This window comes from Mustela lutreola, chromosome 10, assembly GCF_030435805.1.
Source record: "Mustela lutreola isolate mMusLut2 chromosome 10, mMusLut2.pri, whole genome shotgun sequence".
Taxonomy (NCBI): domain Eukaryota; kingdom Metazoa; phylum Chordata; class Mammalia; order Carnivora; family Mustelidae; genus Mustela; species Mustela lutreola.
The window spans coordinates 24,840,605-24,854,860 of NC_081299.1; the positions used below are offsets into that span (position 1 = coordinate 24,840,605).

Below are 14,256 nucleotides of genomic sequence, written 5' to 3' on the forward strand. Positions count from 1 at the left end.
ATCTACCTGGATTTAAAGCATCGCCCTTCACACGCAGAGAAGGAATGGCACCGGTGTTTGCCTGTGTCAGTCCCCTTGACGGCACCACAGCCTCTTTTCGGAGGAGTTGGTGCCCTTGTCCCTCACCACAGGTGTTTGAACAAACTCAGGAGAGGCCTGGCTTTGACTTTCCCCAGAAGAGAAAAGGGGGTTCCAGGGTGCAGAGACTTGCCCTCACCCGCGGGGACCTCGGGGCACCTGCCCAGCAGTACCCCGCACCCTCCCACTTTCCCTGGGGCTTGGCCCCCCCCGGGCCCTGGCCCAGAAACCCCTCCAGTCCCGGCTCTGCCCTCTGGGTCATCACAATCACCCGCAGGTTTTTCTCCTCCTCCTCCTCCAGGTACTAGTTACAATTTAACTGGCTTTCCACAGAGGTATTATCAAATCCTAAAAGTGATTGTGCCTAATCTTCCTGGGCCCCGCCCTTGGAGACTGATTCAGTGGGGCCTCAAACCCACATTTTAAACTGGCAGAACCACAGCCTTAAGGAAAAACCCAGAGAAGGGAAGGCGCAGGAGGCCAGGTTGCCTCCCTCTTCCCCTCCCCAGGGGTATGAACAGGAGTGTAAGGGGCTTTCACGCAGGGCAGAGGCTGCTTTGCTCACCATGTGGCCCAGTTCACAGTGGCACAGGGTGACACAAGCCACTGTTGGCCGTACCCATCTGGGCCACCCCACCCAATTTCTCGTCCCACATCTGCAACCATCCCCCCTGCCCACCTCTGCCTTGGCGTGGCTGCCTACGTCTGCAGTGCCCCCTTCTTCTTTATTCAAGGCTTAGCGTCACCTCAGTGAGGACAGTGACTCGAACAATGAGCTATCCCAGCATCCAAAAAGTGCTCAGCAAGTGCAGAGTGAACCAGAGCCATCCCCAGGGTGCTCATCCCGGACCGGGAGCTGCCGACAGCAACAACCGAGGGGGTGTACTTGCCAATGGAAGAGTCTGGGCTCTGCCTTCTCTGCTGCAGACATCCCCAGCCCAGCAGCATTACGGCTCCCCTGTGGGAAGTGGGTGGGGCACAGGGGCTCAGAGCTGAGGGGCTCTAGAGGCTACCATTCCAAGGGCCACTTTTGAAAATGAGGCTGTGTCTGTGTTTCTCGATGGGGTTGAGGGCACCCTCAGATGACCTGGTCCCTGCAAAGTGTGGAGGGTACGCGGTCTAGTTAAGGAGATTGTCCCTCCCCCAGCCCAGGGAACCATCCCTCTCCTGGATCAGAAGGAGCCAGTGGAGAAAAGCAAAGAAACAGATTTTACAGATTTATTTTTAAAAAACAAAAACAAAAGGTTAAAAAAGTCCTTCATTTCCAACCCTGCCTGGGGGTGTGAGTGGGGAATAGAACAAGCTGAGAACGGTGCCCCCCCCCCCTTTCTGGGGAGAGCCCTGCTCTTCCCCCAGGAGCCTCCGAGGACAGGGCAAGTCAGAGGCAGGCCCTCGCCCTTCCTGCCCTGCCTCCTCCGCAGGTAGCTCAAACTGCTAGCAAGTTCAAGAGACCAAGAAGTGTGGAAGCGGGAGGCCCAAGGCTGCCTTCTTCACGGGAACGTCACCCCAGCTCTTCTCTGCCCTCAGACGTTCTCTGGGCCCCCACTCTGGGGCTCCCAGGGCGGCGGGCGGGTGGGCAGGCAGGCCAGGAGGCCCAGCCCGCAGCAGCTCCCATAATGCCATCTGCGGCACAGCAGGCCAGTCGGGGGCACTTCACAGTGTGGGAAGGACTTCGGAGACAGCATGCCCACTCTGGAAAGGAAAACCTCCTGATCTTCATCGCTTTCTGATCTCGCCTCTCTGCACAGAGGCTGCCCTTCTTTTCTATTCCCCATCCTGAGGCTGAGTGGAGTCCAGGACAAAGCACTAAGTGGCTGTTTGCTACAGAACACCTGGAGATGCCAGAGGGTGGCTCTGGGCCCATCTGCCAGTCCAGGCTCCTACACAGTCATCCAGTCACACACACAGCGTTAAGGCGTCTGTGCCAGCAGGCGTGGCCAAACCGGGCCCAGCTTCTCTCTCTCCACCTGTGGAGGGTGAAGGGGGAGAACCCCTGGCTGCTTCAGAAACGGGCTGAAGGGGGAGAAGCCGGCCACGGAAGAGTTAGCCAGGCCCGGAGAGAGAAGTGGGAGAAAGGCAGGCAAGGGCTTGCAAGGCCTCGATCCAGGCCCGATAGCTGCCCTTGAAAGTAACCCAACTCAGGTTGGGAGCCCTGACCATATACCCCCTGGAAAATGGGGGACAGAGAGAGGGGAAGAGAGCGGGGCTAGAGTATTGGGACTTTGGAGGAAGCCAGTGCTATCAATATTTACAAGCATAAAGCCCCATCTTCCATGCCACCTACCTCTCTGCCCCTCCCACAGAAAGAAAGGCCCCTGAGAGCCATTGAGGGGGTGCCAAGACCTCCTCACCAGCCACGCCCCAGAGGGAGAGCCCTTCCCTCCGACTGGCCCCATATCTGGGCCCCTCAGGAATGTCTGTCTGGCTCTGCTCAGTCGGGAGGAGGAGCCCTGGGCCAGAACCCTGGCTGTGCCGGCCGGCCCTAGGAGTCCTTGAGCATGCTGATGCGGGCGTAGATCTTCAGGGCAGGCCCCAGCTTGATGTTCATAGCGCTCATCAGGTGGTCCTCCTTGAGCAGCAGCAGGGCCTGCCCGTCGATCTCCTGGGCACGGAACTCCTCTGCTATCTCCTGGCAGCCTGAGGGGGAAACGAGCACAGACAGCGTCAGTCAGAGCTACTGGTGTTCACACTTGGCACTTGCGCGCATGAGACACAGGATCTCCTCGAACCCTCCTAACCATGCCCTGAGGAAGGCTGTCTCGTTTGATAGCTCAAGACAGGCTAAGTGACTTAAACGCAAGTGATCCACGCCTCTTAGTCACTCATTTCCTGGTTAGAGCCCCACTTAATGAATGGGCCCCACCCGGCAAAGCAACAAGGTGCTGTGGGAGTGACAGCTTGTGATTTCTGAGGCCCAGGTTGCAGAGGGCACGGCAGCTGCCACCTTGCTCTTCCAGGGAGTTTACTTTGGGGGAAGCCAGAGACTATGTCATGAGGACACTCAAGCAGCACTCAGAAGAGTCCCACACGGAGAGGAACAGAGGCCGCTTGGCACTCTGTGCCACCTGAATGGGGCACCCCAGAACTGGGTCCTCCGGCTCCAAACCTTCAGACAACCCCAATTCTGGCTGCCATCTTGACTGAGATCTCATGAGATCCCAAGCCAGCGCTGCGCAGCATTCCTGCGCAGCATTACCCACAGAACCTGAGGTAAAGCCACGATACTCTAGGGTGACAAGTGCAGATTCTGGTTTCTGGAAGAGGGGCGCTGCCGTGACCTGGGGAGCGGTAGTGGGCAGGAGCTGGAAGGACCCTGAGGAGTGTGTCAGTGACGTGTCTGAGATACTCTGAGGGACTGGACAGAAGTCTGATGGCCTGTGAGGAGACTGGGTGAGGCTTCAGGGAAAGGAAACTATTTCTGGAAATTGGGAGAAATGGATCCTTGCTGGGAAACAGAGAAAACGTCACGACCCCGCTGCAGGTGTAACACAGCAAGTGTAATGTGCCTCACGGATGGCACTATCTAGCGGAGGAAGTTTCTAGCAGAACAGTGATGGTGCCGCCTGGCTTCTGACTGCTGCTCGCAGGAAAACGAGGACAGATGACGTAAAGGCGAAACTGATAGATGACAAGGAGCCAGGATTTGCTCAACTGAAAATCCCTGGCCTCCCCAGATAGCAAGTAATGTCAAAACTAAGAAGTCACTTCTAGGCAAAGATCAAATCCAGGACACAGATGAGAAATCATGGCCTAGAGAGGGACTGAGGGGACAACAGATCTTGCACCAAGACCTTAGAAGCTCAAAGGTGCAGCCTCAGAGAACTCTAAGGATTTTATGGGTGTGCCTCACGGATCCTGGCCACCTGACAGTAGAGCTTCAAAGACATTAAGGGCGCTGTCCCTCAGCTTCAGAAGAAACCAACATAGAGAAAGGCTTCTCCTGGAGCAATTCAGGGTATGGTTTTTGTCTAATGGAGTAAACTCCACAAGAAGCATTGGAAGCCCACGGCAATTTTAAGACAATTGTACTGTCATAAACGCTGCTTGAACCGAAAGGGTCTGAGGTCACAGAAAATGAAGAGCAGCAGGAACAGGCTGAGAAAACTGGTCCACTCAAGGCTCAGGTTACCTTTCATGGGAAAAAAAGGAGGATTCAGAGCCTGGAAGCAAGAAGGAAAGAGGATCACTCCCAGGCATGGAGTCCTGATCAGGGAAACACCAACACGTGCCTGACTAGATTTCAGAACGGGGACGATGGGTGACTCCTGTATCCTCCTGCACTGTTCTCCCCTTTTTGAAGAGCATGCCTACCACAGTGATCCTACACCCATCCCACACCTTGGGTGTGTGGACGGAACGGGTAATGTCTATGCAGCTTGAGGAGCTCATCCACGCCCAGACCAGAGTGCTCTGGTGAGATCCCAGGCTTTGAATTACTGCTGCAATGGGCTGAGACTTGTGGGGTCTATGGTAGGGAGTGAGGGTGGTCTGCTCGAGGGAGGAACATGAATCATGGGAGCCAGTGCCTGGCGAACTATGGTAACCAGCTCCAAATAAACCCGGCTTCCTTTTCATGTCCTTGTGGGCATGAACTGTGTGATACAGTAACAACATGTAGTTTCTGATTTAGATCAAAAGGACCACAGTGACTTCCACCATGCTCTCCTGGATCGCCCCCCTGTGGGGACAAGTGCCCACTATGTCCTAAGAACATGCAAACACAAGTGTCCTGAAAAGGCCCGTATGGGGAGGAAGGGAGGCCTCCCATGGACAGCCACGCCCTCCTTGAGAATCAGGGGCATGGGGCACCTTACAACAGGATCCTACATCCCCAGGGAAGCCCTGGGCCACATCTTCATCATCAAAACCTTGTAAGAGACCCTGTGGCAGAAATGTCCAGCCAAGCCACTCCCACATTCCTGAACAACGGTTAACTGTGTGGTGATTAATTGTGGAATGTGGCAAGAGATGACTAACACCCTGAAGTGAGGGGCAGAGCCAGGATGTGAGCCCAGTTGTGTCAGACAGAGCTCTCGACCTCTGCTCCTACTCTGGTCTCTGAGTAACAGTTGTGCGCTGCCGTCCACACCCGACGTGGCCAGCAGCGGGGTGCCACCGGCAGAAACAAGAGCCGAGAAGCTCTGGGATCCCCTGAAAGCACCTGTGAATTGTGGGAGGTAGGTCTTTCAAAGTTCACTTCTAAATTCTAGGCCTCAGAACCATGTGTGCCCCCTGGCAGGGTCTGGGTGGTTCCCTCCATCGTGTCCTTCCACACTGGTGAGCCTCTGCTCCAGCCTCTCCGGGGGATTGTGTCTCCGACTGGCCGAGCCCTGCCTGCCTTACCTCTCCCAACTCTGACGTCCTCCTTGACCGACCCCCTATACTCCCACCAGACTCCTCTGGCACCCCGTCCCAGGAGAGCGCCAGGCCGGACACAAGGTCACCCCTGCAGCTCACGCAGACCCCTGCTGTGCCAGGAACCGCCACGCATCACGGCCATGGGTATTTTTTACAGCTGCGTCCTGTAGCAGCACATATGCTCTTCTAGGCAGGGATCTCACTGAGTCATGTCTACAGGGCTGTTCCCAAACCCGAGTCACTAACTGAGTCATTTCCTGGTGGTGGCAGAGTGGGCTCTCCCTCTGTCCCGGGTGGAGGTCGCTCTCCCAGTCTGGCATGGGACCCCGGGGCCTTACCTGGCAGGGAGCGGATGAATTCGTAGACGTCTTCCACATTCCACTTGGTAGGCTCGCTTGGCAGGAAGTGGTGTCCCATGCCCACCAGGTCCCGCACGTGCATATCCGGGAGCTCCAGGTCCCGCTGGCCTTGTCGCCGGCGGGAAGTGGACGAGCTGGCTGAGATGGGCGACAAGGGCTCCTCGTAGCTTGAGTTATCCGAACATCGGCTGGAGTCCTCCTGGCTGTGCGTCAGCTGCAGTGCAGCTGTGACCGAGAGGGGCACGGCGCCTGTTGGCTGCGAGCAGAGAAATTGCTGGCTTCAGGAGGAGGAATAAACCCACCAGCAGCAGGAAGACGAGCAAAGGCAGGTAGTCTCCCCCTCCTTCCTGGTCTATGACCACCCACCTCTGAATGCTTAGATCAAAACGCGTCCTCTGGGCTGTCCCCTCTGGCGTGATGCAGAGCGAGCCCCTCCCAGCACCCGTGCAAGCCCTGCACCATTCTGATCTGATTCTATCTACACCTATTGTTTCTTCTACATGTGGGGTTTTACACCAGGACTCTGGAGGTTTCAGGGTTAGGTGCTATGAAACAGCACGTGAAATTTCTGTGCACGTACGCGCTGGGTCTCAGCCTTGGTCAAATTCTTAAAGAGCTTTACAACCCAAGTGATGACAAGCAGCCAAAGCCATCAGGCTCTGACACGTCCCATGAGACTGTGGGTTCCCACCGTGCAACTTAGAGCCGGGCTACAGCATCTGTAAGGACCGCCCGTGTTCCCGGGAGAGGCTGCAAGAACTCAGTGCTCAGGATTTGAGGAGGCAGCGGGGAGCAGGGCGTGAAGGGGGTGGGGCTGCCTCCTCACCTGGCACTCCGTATAAGACCCAAGGGAACGGGGACAGTCTGTCTCTTCACGGGACCGGGCGGCAGAGGTTCCACGGCCATTTCCACAGCCCCAGAAGGATGGAGGCAAACCGGAAGGGGAGGGGTGAGGAAGGAGCAAGGTCACTGATGGAGATCATCACCTCACAGGCACCTGTGGGTCTAAATGCAGGGGCCTATTGTGGGGTCTGGGAAGGGCTTGTGAGAAATGAGAACATGACGGAGCAGACTTAAGTCAGTCACAGAAAAGGAACGTGGGTATCCCTGGTCTGTTAGGGAGGGAAGCTGGTGGGGACTTGTGACAATGGAGCTTCGGGCCCTGCCAGCCGCTCACCTGCTTCTTGGTGTCCTTTGTAAGTGTCGGCAGGCTGGCTTTGCTGGCCCGACGGCGGTTGTGGGTTGTGGCTCCTGCCTTCTGCAGCTTGCTTCGGTCCGAGTGGAAAAGCCCCACTCGCTTGGTGCACCCCACGTTGTACCTGCCAGAATCAGGGAGATGGGGGAGTCAGAACAGTCACGGAGTGTGCGGGTCCCCAGCAGCATGAGGGCAGCAGGCTCTCCAGCAACAGTGGAGTCTGTCCGCCTGCTCTGTTCCCGGGTCCATCACTTACTACTAGCTGGGTGACTTTGGGCAAGCCACTGGACCTCTGAGCCTCAGTTTCCTCATCTGGAGCTAGGGATGACACGGCTCACTTTCCAAACCTGGTCTGACAAGTGTATGAGCTAATGTGTGTAGAGTGCTGGACACAAGGACTTGGGAGCACAGTAAGAACTCATGGCTGACACGTTCTACACTAAACATGACCTGTGCCAGAAAACAACTGTCCTGCTGGTAAGGACAGGTGCACCTCAGAGACACCACGGGTTTCGTTCCAGGTCAAAGCCAGTCAGATGACTGTTTCCCGGTTCACATAAAAGTAATGTTTACGTGACACTGCAGCTCATTAAGACGACAGTGGGGGTGCCTGGGTGGCTCAGTCGGTTAGGCTCTGACTCTCGATTTCAGCTCAGGTCACGATCTCAGGGTCATGGGATTGAGCTCTGCAGCAAGTTCCGTGCTCAGTGGAGAGTCTGCTTCTCTCCCTCTCCTTCTGCCTCTCCCCTGCTTGTGTGCACACCCACGTGCGTGCCCTCTCAGTAAATAAAACTTTTTAAAAAAATTATAAGAAAAAAAGACAATGAAGTTTGCTGCTCATTGGGCTCTTCTTTTAATGAAAGATTTCTCTGAAGCCTGTGATGCTGTTTGATAGCATTGGGCCCACAGGAGAACTTCTTTCAAGACTAGAGTCAATTCTCTCAAGCTCTGCTTCATCAGCTAGTTCATTTGATTTCTAAATCCTTTGTTGTCATTTCAACAGTCTTCACCAGGAGGAGACGCCTCCTTAAGAAACCACATGTCGGGGCGCCTGGGCGGCTCAGTGGGTTGGGCCGTTGCTTTTGGCTCGGGTCATGGTCTCGGGGTCCTGGGGTTGGGTCCCGTGTCAGGCTCTCTGCTCTTCGGGGAGCCTGCTTCCCTCTCTCTCTCTCTGCCTACTTGTGATCTCTGTCAAATAAATAAAATCTTAAAAAAAGAAATCACATGTCTTACTCATTCCTAAGAAGAAACTGCTCATCCATTCCGGTTTTATCAGGAGACTGCAGCCATTCAGTCACACCTTCAGGCTCCACTTCGAATTCCAGGTCTTTGGCTGTTTCCACCGCATCTGCAGCTACTCCCTGCCCTGCCCCTGCCCAAGTCTTGAACCCCTCACAGTCATCAACTTCTCCCAAACTCCTACTAATGCTGGCATTTTGAGCACTCTCCCTGAATCCTGAATGTTCCTAGTAGCATCTAGAATGGTGAAGCCTTTCTAGAAAGTTTCTAATGGACTCAGAACCATGTGCTCCCCGGGCAAAGTCTGTGCGGTTCCCTCCATCGCGTCCTTCCACATCAGTCTGCCCAGATCCACCAGTGGAATCTCTATTTACGGCAACGTTACAAAATGCATTTTTTGAAAAAGACTCGAAAGTCAAAACTACTCCTTGATCCATGGGCTGCACAATGGATGATGTGTTAGCAGCACAAACGCAGCATGACCATCATCGAGCGTCTCGACCAGAGCTCGTGGGCAGCCAGGTGCACGGTCAGTGAGCAGTAATATTCTGAAAGAAAGCTTTTTTTCCTGAGCAGTAGGTCTCAACACTGGACATAAAATACTTACTAAACCATGTTACAGTGGCTGTGCAGTCACCCAGGCTTCGTGGTTCCACTGTCAGAGCACAGGCAGCGCAGACTTTGCACAACTCTTAAGGGCCCTAGGATTTTCAGAACAGTAGATGAGCACTGGCTTCAACCTGAGTCACCAGCTGCGCCAGCCCCTAAAGAGAGCGTCAGTCTGTACTCCGAAGCCAGGTACTGACTTCTCCTCTCTGGCTATGAAAGTCCTGGATGGCATCTTCTTTCTAGAAGGCTGTTTCGTCTGCACTAAAATCTGTTGCTTAGCGTAGCCACCTTCATCAGTGATCTGAGCCGGATGTTCTGGAGGGCTCCCTGCGGCCTCTCCATCAGCCCCTGCTGCTTCCCCTTCCGCTTTCACGCTACGGACACGGCTTCTTTCCTTAAACTTCATGATCCACCACTGCTGGCTTCACTCTTCTTCCAGAAGCTTCCTCCCCTCTCTCCGCGTTCAAAGAACTGAAGAGAGTTAGGTCTTGCTCTGGACTGGGCTTTGGCTTAAGGGAACGTCGTGGCCAGCTGGATCACCGATCCAGACCAAACTCCATATCAACAATGAGGCTATTTTTGCTTTCTTACCACTGCTGTGTTTGCTGGAGTAGCAGTTTTTATTTCCTTCAAGAACTTTTCCTTTGCAGTCACAACTTGGCTGTTTGGTGCAAGAGGCCTCGCTTTCAGGCTGTCTCGGCTTTCAATGAGTGTTCCTCACAAAGCCTCATCATTTCTAGCTTTTGATTTAAAGTGAGAGGTGTAACACACTTTCACTTGCAACACTTAGAGGTCACCGTAGGGTTATTAATGGGCTGAATTTCAATCCTGTTGTGTCTCCAGGAACCGGGAGGCCAGAGGAGAGGGAGAGAGATCGAGGAAGAGTCCGCTGGTGGAGCCGTCAGGACACAGATGACATTTACTGATTAAATTCACTATTTTATGTAGGTGTAGTTTGTGGCACCCAAAATAATTACTATAGCAACATCAAAGACCACTGATCACAGATCACATAATATAGTAATAATGAAAAAGACTGAAATGCTACGAGAGAATGACCAAAATGTGACACAGAGACACAAAATGAGCCATTGCCTTTGGAGAATGGGGGCCAAAAGACTCGCCTGACACCTTTGACCTGTAAAAACAGCGCCATCTGCGTGCGAAGCCCAGTAACACGAGGGCCACCCGGAGCTAGGCACAGATTCAGAGGCACCAATGCCCTCCAGCACAGGGCTGAAAGGGGCTTGATTCTGGCCGAGGCAGAGCACCTCTGTGTGGGGCTCAAGAGGTTGATATTCTCCTGAGGGCTCAGGGCTTTGGCATCCATGCCTCTTCACCCTGGTACGAAGAGCACTTGGGGCTTTTGCAGTCCCATGAGTCTAACTCCCCAACCCTATGACGCTGGGCACATTTATCTACCCTTTGTGCCTCAGTTTCCCAGTGGGTGTGAAGGGGCTGGTGGTAATCCCTGCCTCGAAGTTACTCGGAAGACTAGATGACACCAGGCACACCCTCTCCCTGGTGCACAGCCTGGAAAGCGGCAGGCACTGAGGACCTGATGCTGCGCCTGACCTGGGCCTCTGGCCTACGCTGGATGAAAGTTCATAGACGGGACATCTGTACCCAGAGCAGGGGCTCTGGACGAAGCTTCTGGTGGAGGGCTTCCCCCAAGGCAATAGCTGCTAAGGGCAGGACCAGAGTACGGGTTCAGTGGGTGGGGCCCAGGAGGGACAGCCACACTAAAGCCTGCTTCCCTTCCTGCTCCCTTGAGTTCTGGGTGCCAGGACCAGGCAGATTAGGGACGCAGTGCAGCTTCCAGGCAGGTGGAGGGGACCAGAACACTGCTAAGCTACACCTGGGTGCTCCTGAGATGGACTGTCACCAAAGGGGGTAGGCCCCGAGGTGCAATCCTGAGGAGAGGGAGGGGCTGGCAGAGCTGTGGGACCAAGGCCACTTACCTCTTGGCACACGCCATGGAACAGAAGCGCTTGGAACGCTTGAACTTGTAGGCAAAGTCCACCCGGCCACAGAGCTCACACTTGAGCTTGAGGGGAGTACCCTCCTCTTTGGATTCTGGAAAGTATGGAAATTGAAGGAAGTGTAAAGAGAAGAAATTTCCACGAGACCCTGGACAGCCCCCCATGAGGCCTGCCTTTTCTGCTCATGGCCCCGTAGCGGTGGCCCGCAGTGGCGGACAAGCTTGGAAAATGCCCACCCGCTTTTGCCACTGGTTTGGGAAGGGCCGTTCCCCCCACCCTAGAAAGTACCCAGGGGTGTCTGCTGGTGACCCCTGGACACCTGACAGGATTTTTTTCCCAAGCGCTAAGAGACCGAGGCAAACACAGTGGTCAAGAATCAGCAGCCCTCTTTATGACCCTGGGAGGCTCACAGGGAACACTCCGGGTGTGCTCACATCTGGGTTTGGAATACCTTGATCTGCCTAGTGGGCTGAGGACCTGGATCAGGAACCCAGGAATTCTGTACCCTCCACAGCGACCACCGGTCAGTGGCTCAGGCTGCAAGGGCCGTTCTGGCCTGGTCACTGGGCTGCCTGAGAGCTGGGCCCTTAGGCAGCGAGAGGACCACACTCTTGCCTACGCCACTCCCACAGGAAAAGTGACTCTTGGGATCCTGTGGCTGGCTGGCGTGGGGCTGGAGGAGAGGCCGGGGACAAACAGCTCTCCAAAGGAAGCGACCTTCCCCCTTCCCTGTTTCCTAGGGATAGCGGCTGAGATGCGACCCGGAGGAACGTTTAGCAGATGGACACATTCCTCCATGGACATCAAGAGAGGAAGGGTGTGTGGCCAGCCTGCACAGCCCTGGCTCCTCCGTGGTCAGGTGCGGCCATGCAGGAGGCCTCGGTGCTCGGGCTGGGGGATGCCTACCCTGCAGATAGGGCTCCTCCATCTCAGAGTCAGTGGTGGTGGTATGATCCTGCTGGGGAAGTTTCTCAGGCAAGAACCCCTGTGCATACTTCTTCTTGAGATTCCCCACCAGCAGGGACGAGCGTCCCACCTAGAGGACAAAGTGACACGGAGGCCGTGAGGGTTAGGTGGGGGATGCTTCCTTGTTCTCCAGCCTCATCAAAATCACACATACAAAGCAGCGAGGCACAGATGCCAGCCTCTACATTGTCATCCCAAGCGTAGCAATGGCTTCAACCCAGGACCACTGGGCGGCTTAGGAAGTTGGGAAAATAGCTACTCTTCCAAATGACTAAGGGGCAGAGATGGAAGCGGCAATCAGGTCTCCCACCGGACCAGAAGGCAGCCAGGGCCTGGGGCTCACACACCACCAGCGGGAATATAGCTGAGGCCCCGTGGGAGGCAGGAGACTCAGCAACCATATGTGATTTCCTACTGTCCTCCACCGTATCGCTGCTCTACCCAAGCCAGAGGGGCAGACAGCCCCGGAGGAGTGCAGGAAAACGGGACTCCGGGCCACACAGCAAATGTCCTCCGAGGTTTCCAGGACCCTAGACTGGCTTATTCACTCTTCTGGTCCTTCCTTTGCTGCCTCTGCTCAGGCGGCTGGTGGCTATTTCTCTAGGGTGATGTGGGGGCGGTTACTCAGTCCGCAGCCTCCCTGTGGGAGGGGGGGTGGTTTCTGGTGTTGCTCTAAGAGGCCACGCGGAAGACCCAGTCTGAGGAGGGAAGGGATGTGGCCGGGCGGGAGTTACGTCTAGCTAAGGGGTTCCAGAGAGAATTCCTCTGCCATGGGCCCTGAACCACCTTCAGAGGGCAAGTGGACAAGAACCTATTTGTGTCCTGGCATTCTGGAAAGGCAGTTCACCTGCCACTGACTAGTCAAACCGCTCATGGACCCAAAGAGTGAGCAAAAGGCAGATGGTGTCCCATGAAGATGGGACTGTCCCATGAAGGCCAGTGTGCCCCTGGCTTTGGGCTCCTCCCAGCCACAGAGCAGCGCCCCCTGTCCTCACCAACTCACACTGCATGGGATCAGCTTGGGGTGCTTTGTTCTAACAAGCTATTTTCTTGATTCTTTTATATTTCTCTTTGGTCTTGCGCTTTCCCTGGAGACATCTGATTGTGCCCTTTCTAAAGGGCCCCTCACCCTCATTCACTCTTTTCAAGGCTCTGATTCCAGAAAAGCAGCTCAAGCTACAAATTTGTTCTCTTATCTTCATTTCAGACACATCTTGAAAATTCTACGCTATACACTTTCCTTTTGTTCTCTAACTGGTTAAAGTTTTGCCACGCAGAGGTTCTGGCATTCAAAACTGAACAAGGTCTCATTTCCCAAAACCCATCGTCTTGCCCCAAACACCCAATGTGAACTCTCTTCTAACTAAGGCTGGGGGGAGGTGTCACACAATACAGGGACACAGCTGAGTCTGTGTGTACACCCTTCTAACCAGGGGCCTTGCCAATTACTCCTACTAATCACTGGTCCTTTCTGGACAATAGGAAGACACTCGATCCTAGAAAGAAAATGGCTCTGACATTCTTTTGGGAGGAAAATTAGCAAGGAAAGAGCAAACTTTACATTTTTTGGAAATTTTACATGGAAATGTAAAAATATTCTAATACACATCCAAAATATACTTCAAAAAAAAAGAAAGAAAGAAAAAAAGAGGGGAAAAGAAGTAGTCCGTACCGGGAAAGGCTCCGCCCCCTCCTGGATCACAAACCCTTCGATAACATGCGTCAGGATTTGGGGTTTCACAATGGCCTGTGGTGGTTTATTCTCACCATTCTGGGGGGCAGTGCCGGTGATGCTGGAGGCAGAATTTCCGTTCCCTGAGGTCATGCCGGGGCTGCTGAGGTCGGTCAGTGCATGAACAATGCCCTGCCCTGTCTCTGCACAAGGGAGAGTAGGAAAACACAAGCAGGGGAGGTCAGAACCGGGGCGGGACCAGCAGCAGAAAGAGGGCGGGGACTCAGCACGTGCCTGGTTTTTTCCCGTGGAGCCAAGCGACAATGCAAACCAAGCAGTCCCCTCCCTCAATGACCTATTTAAAAGTGGTGGGGTGGAAGGACACACCAGCAAGGGTGACTATAATCAGCTCTGCAGCGAGGCAGCCCGTCAGCTAGCAGTATTTCTTAATTTCCCAACTGTGCTAAGAACAGTAAGACCAAGTTCCACGGACAAGAATTCTCTTTGGGGAGTTAAGACCTTGGTCGATACCGATCTGGACAAACAAGGTCACCTTCAGTTCAAGGGTGAAAACGTATTTAAGGCGGTATCTACAACCAGGATGAAAAGGGGTACTAGGTATAGGGGCTTGGGATGTGACAGGGTTTTGAGGGGGGAGATGTTACACCATCTATGAAGGTCCATGGAGAATGCTTTGATTTTAAGCATCCTGTGAAATGTCAAAGTACTGAAACCCAGAGATGAATCCAAAGGGAACAAGAGGGCCGGGCCCCAAGTGAACACAGAGCTTTCTGGAGG

At 54.4% G+C, this 14,256-nt stretch overlaps 1 protein-coding gene across 8 annotated transcripts in view; it reads right to left on the bottom strand.

The window, feature by feature from the left end:
* Positions 1-1,282: 1,282 nt before the first annotated feature.
* PHC2 (polyhomeotic homolog 2) overlaps positions 1,283-14,256 on the bottom strand; it is a 112,751-nt gene continuing 99,777 nt past the window's right edge. For all 8 annotated transcript variants that reach the window (XM_059138293.1, XM_059138294.1, XM_059138292.1 and 5 more), the window contains 6 exons: positions 13,459-13,661; positions 11,727-11,856; positions 10,800-10,914; positions 6,973-7,114; positions 5,775-6,051; positions 1,283-2,715 (listed from right to left, as the gene is read on the bottom strand). In XM_059138293.1, coding sequence (XP_058994276.1) covers positions 2,561-2,715; positions 5,775-6,051; positions 6,973-7,114; positions 10,800-10,914; positions 11,727-11,856; positions 13,459-13,661 — 1,022 coding nt within the window. In that variant the 3' untranslated portion in view covers positions 1,283-2,560. The remainder of the gene's footprint in view (positions 2,716-5,774; positions 6,052-6,972; positions 7,115-10,799; positions 10,915-11,726; positions 11,857-13,458; positions 13,662-14,256) is intronic.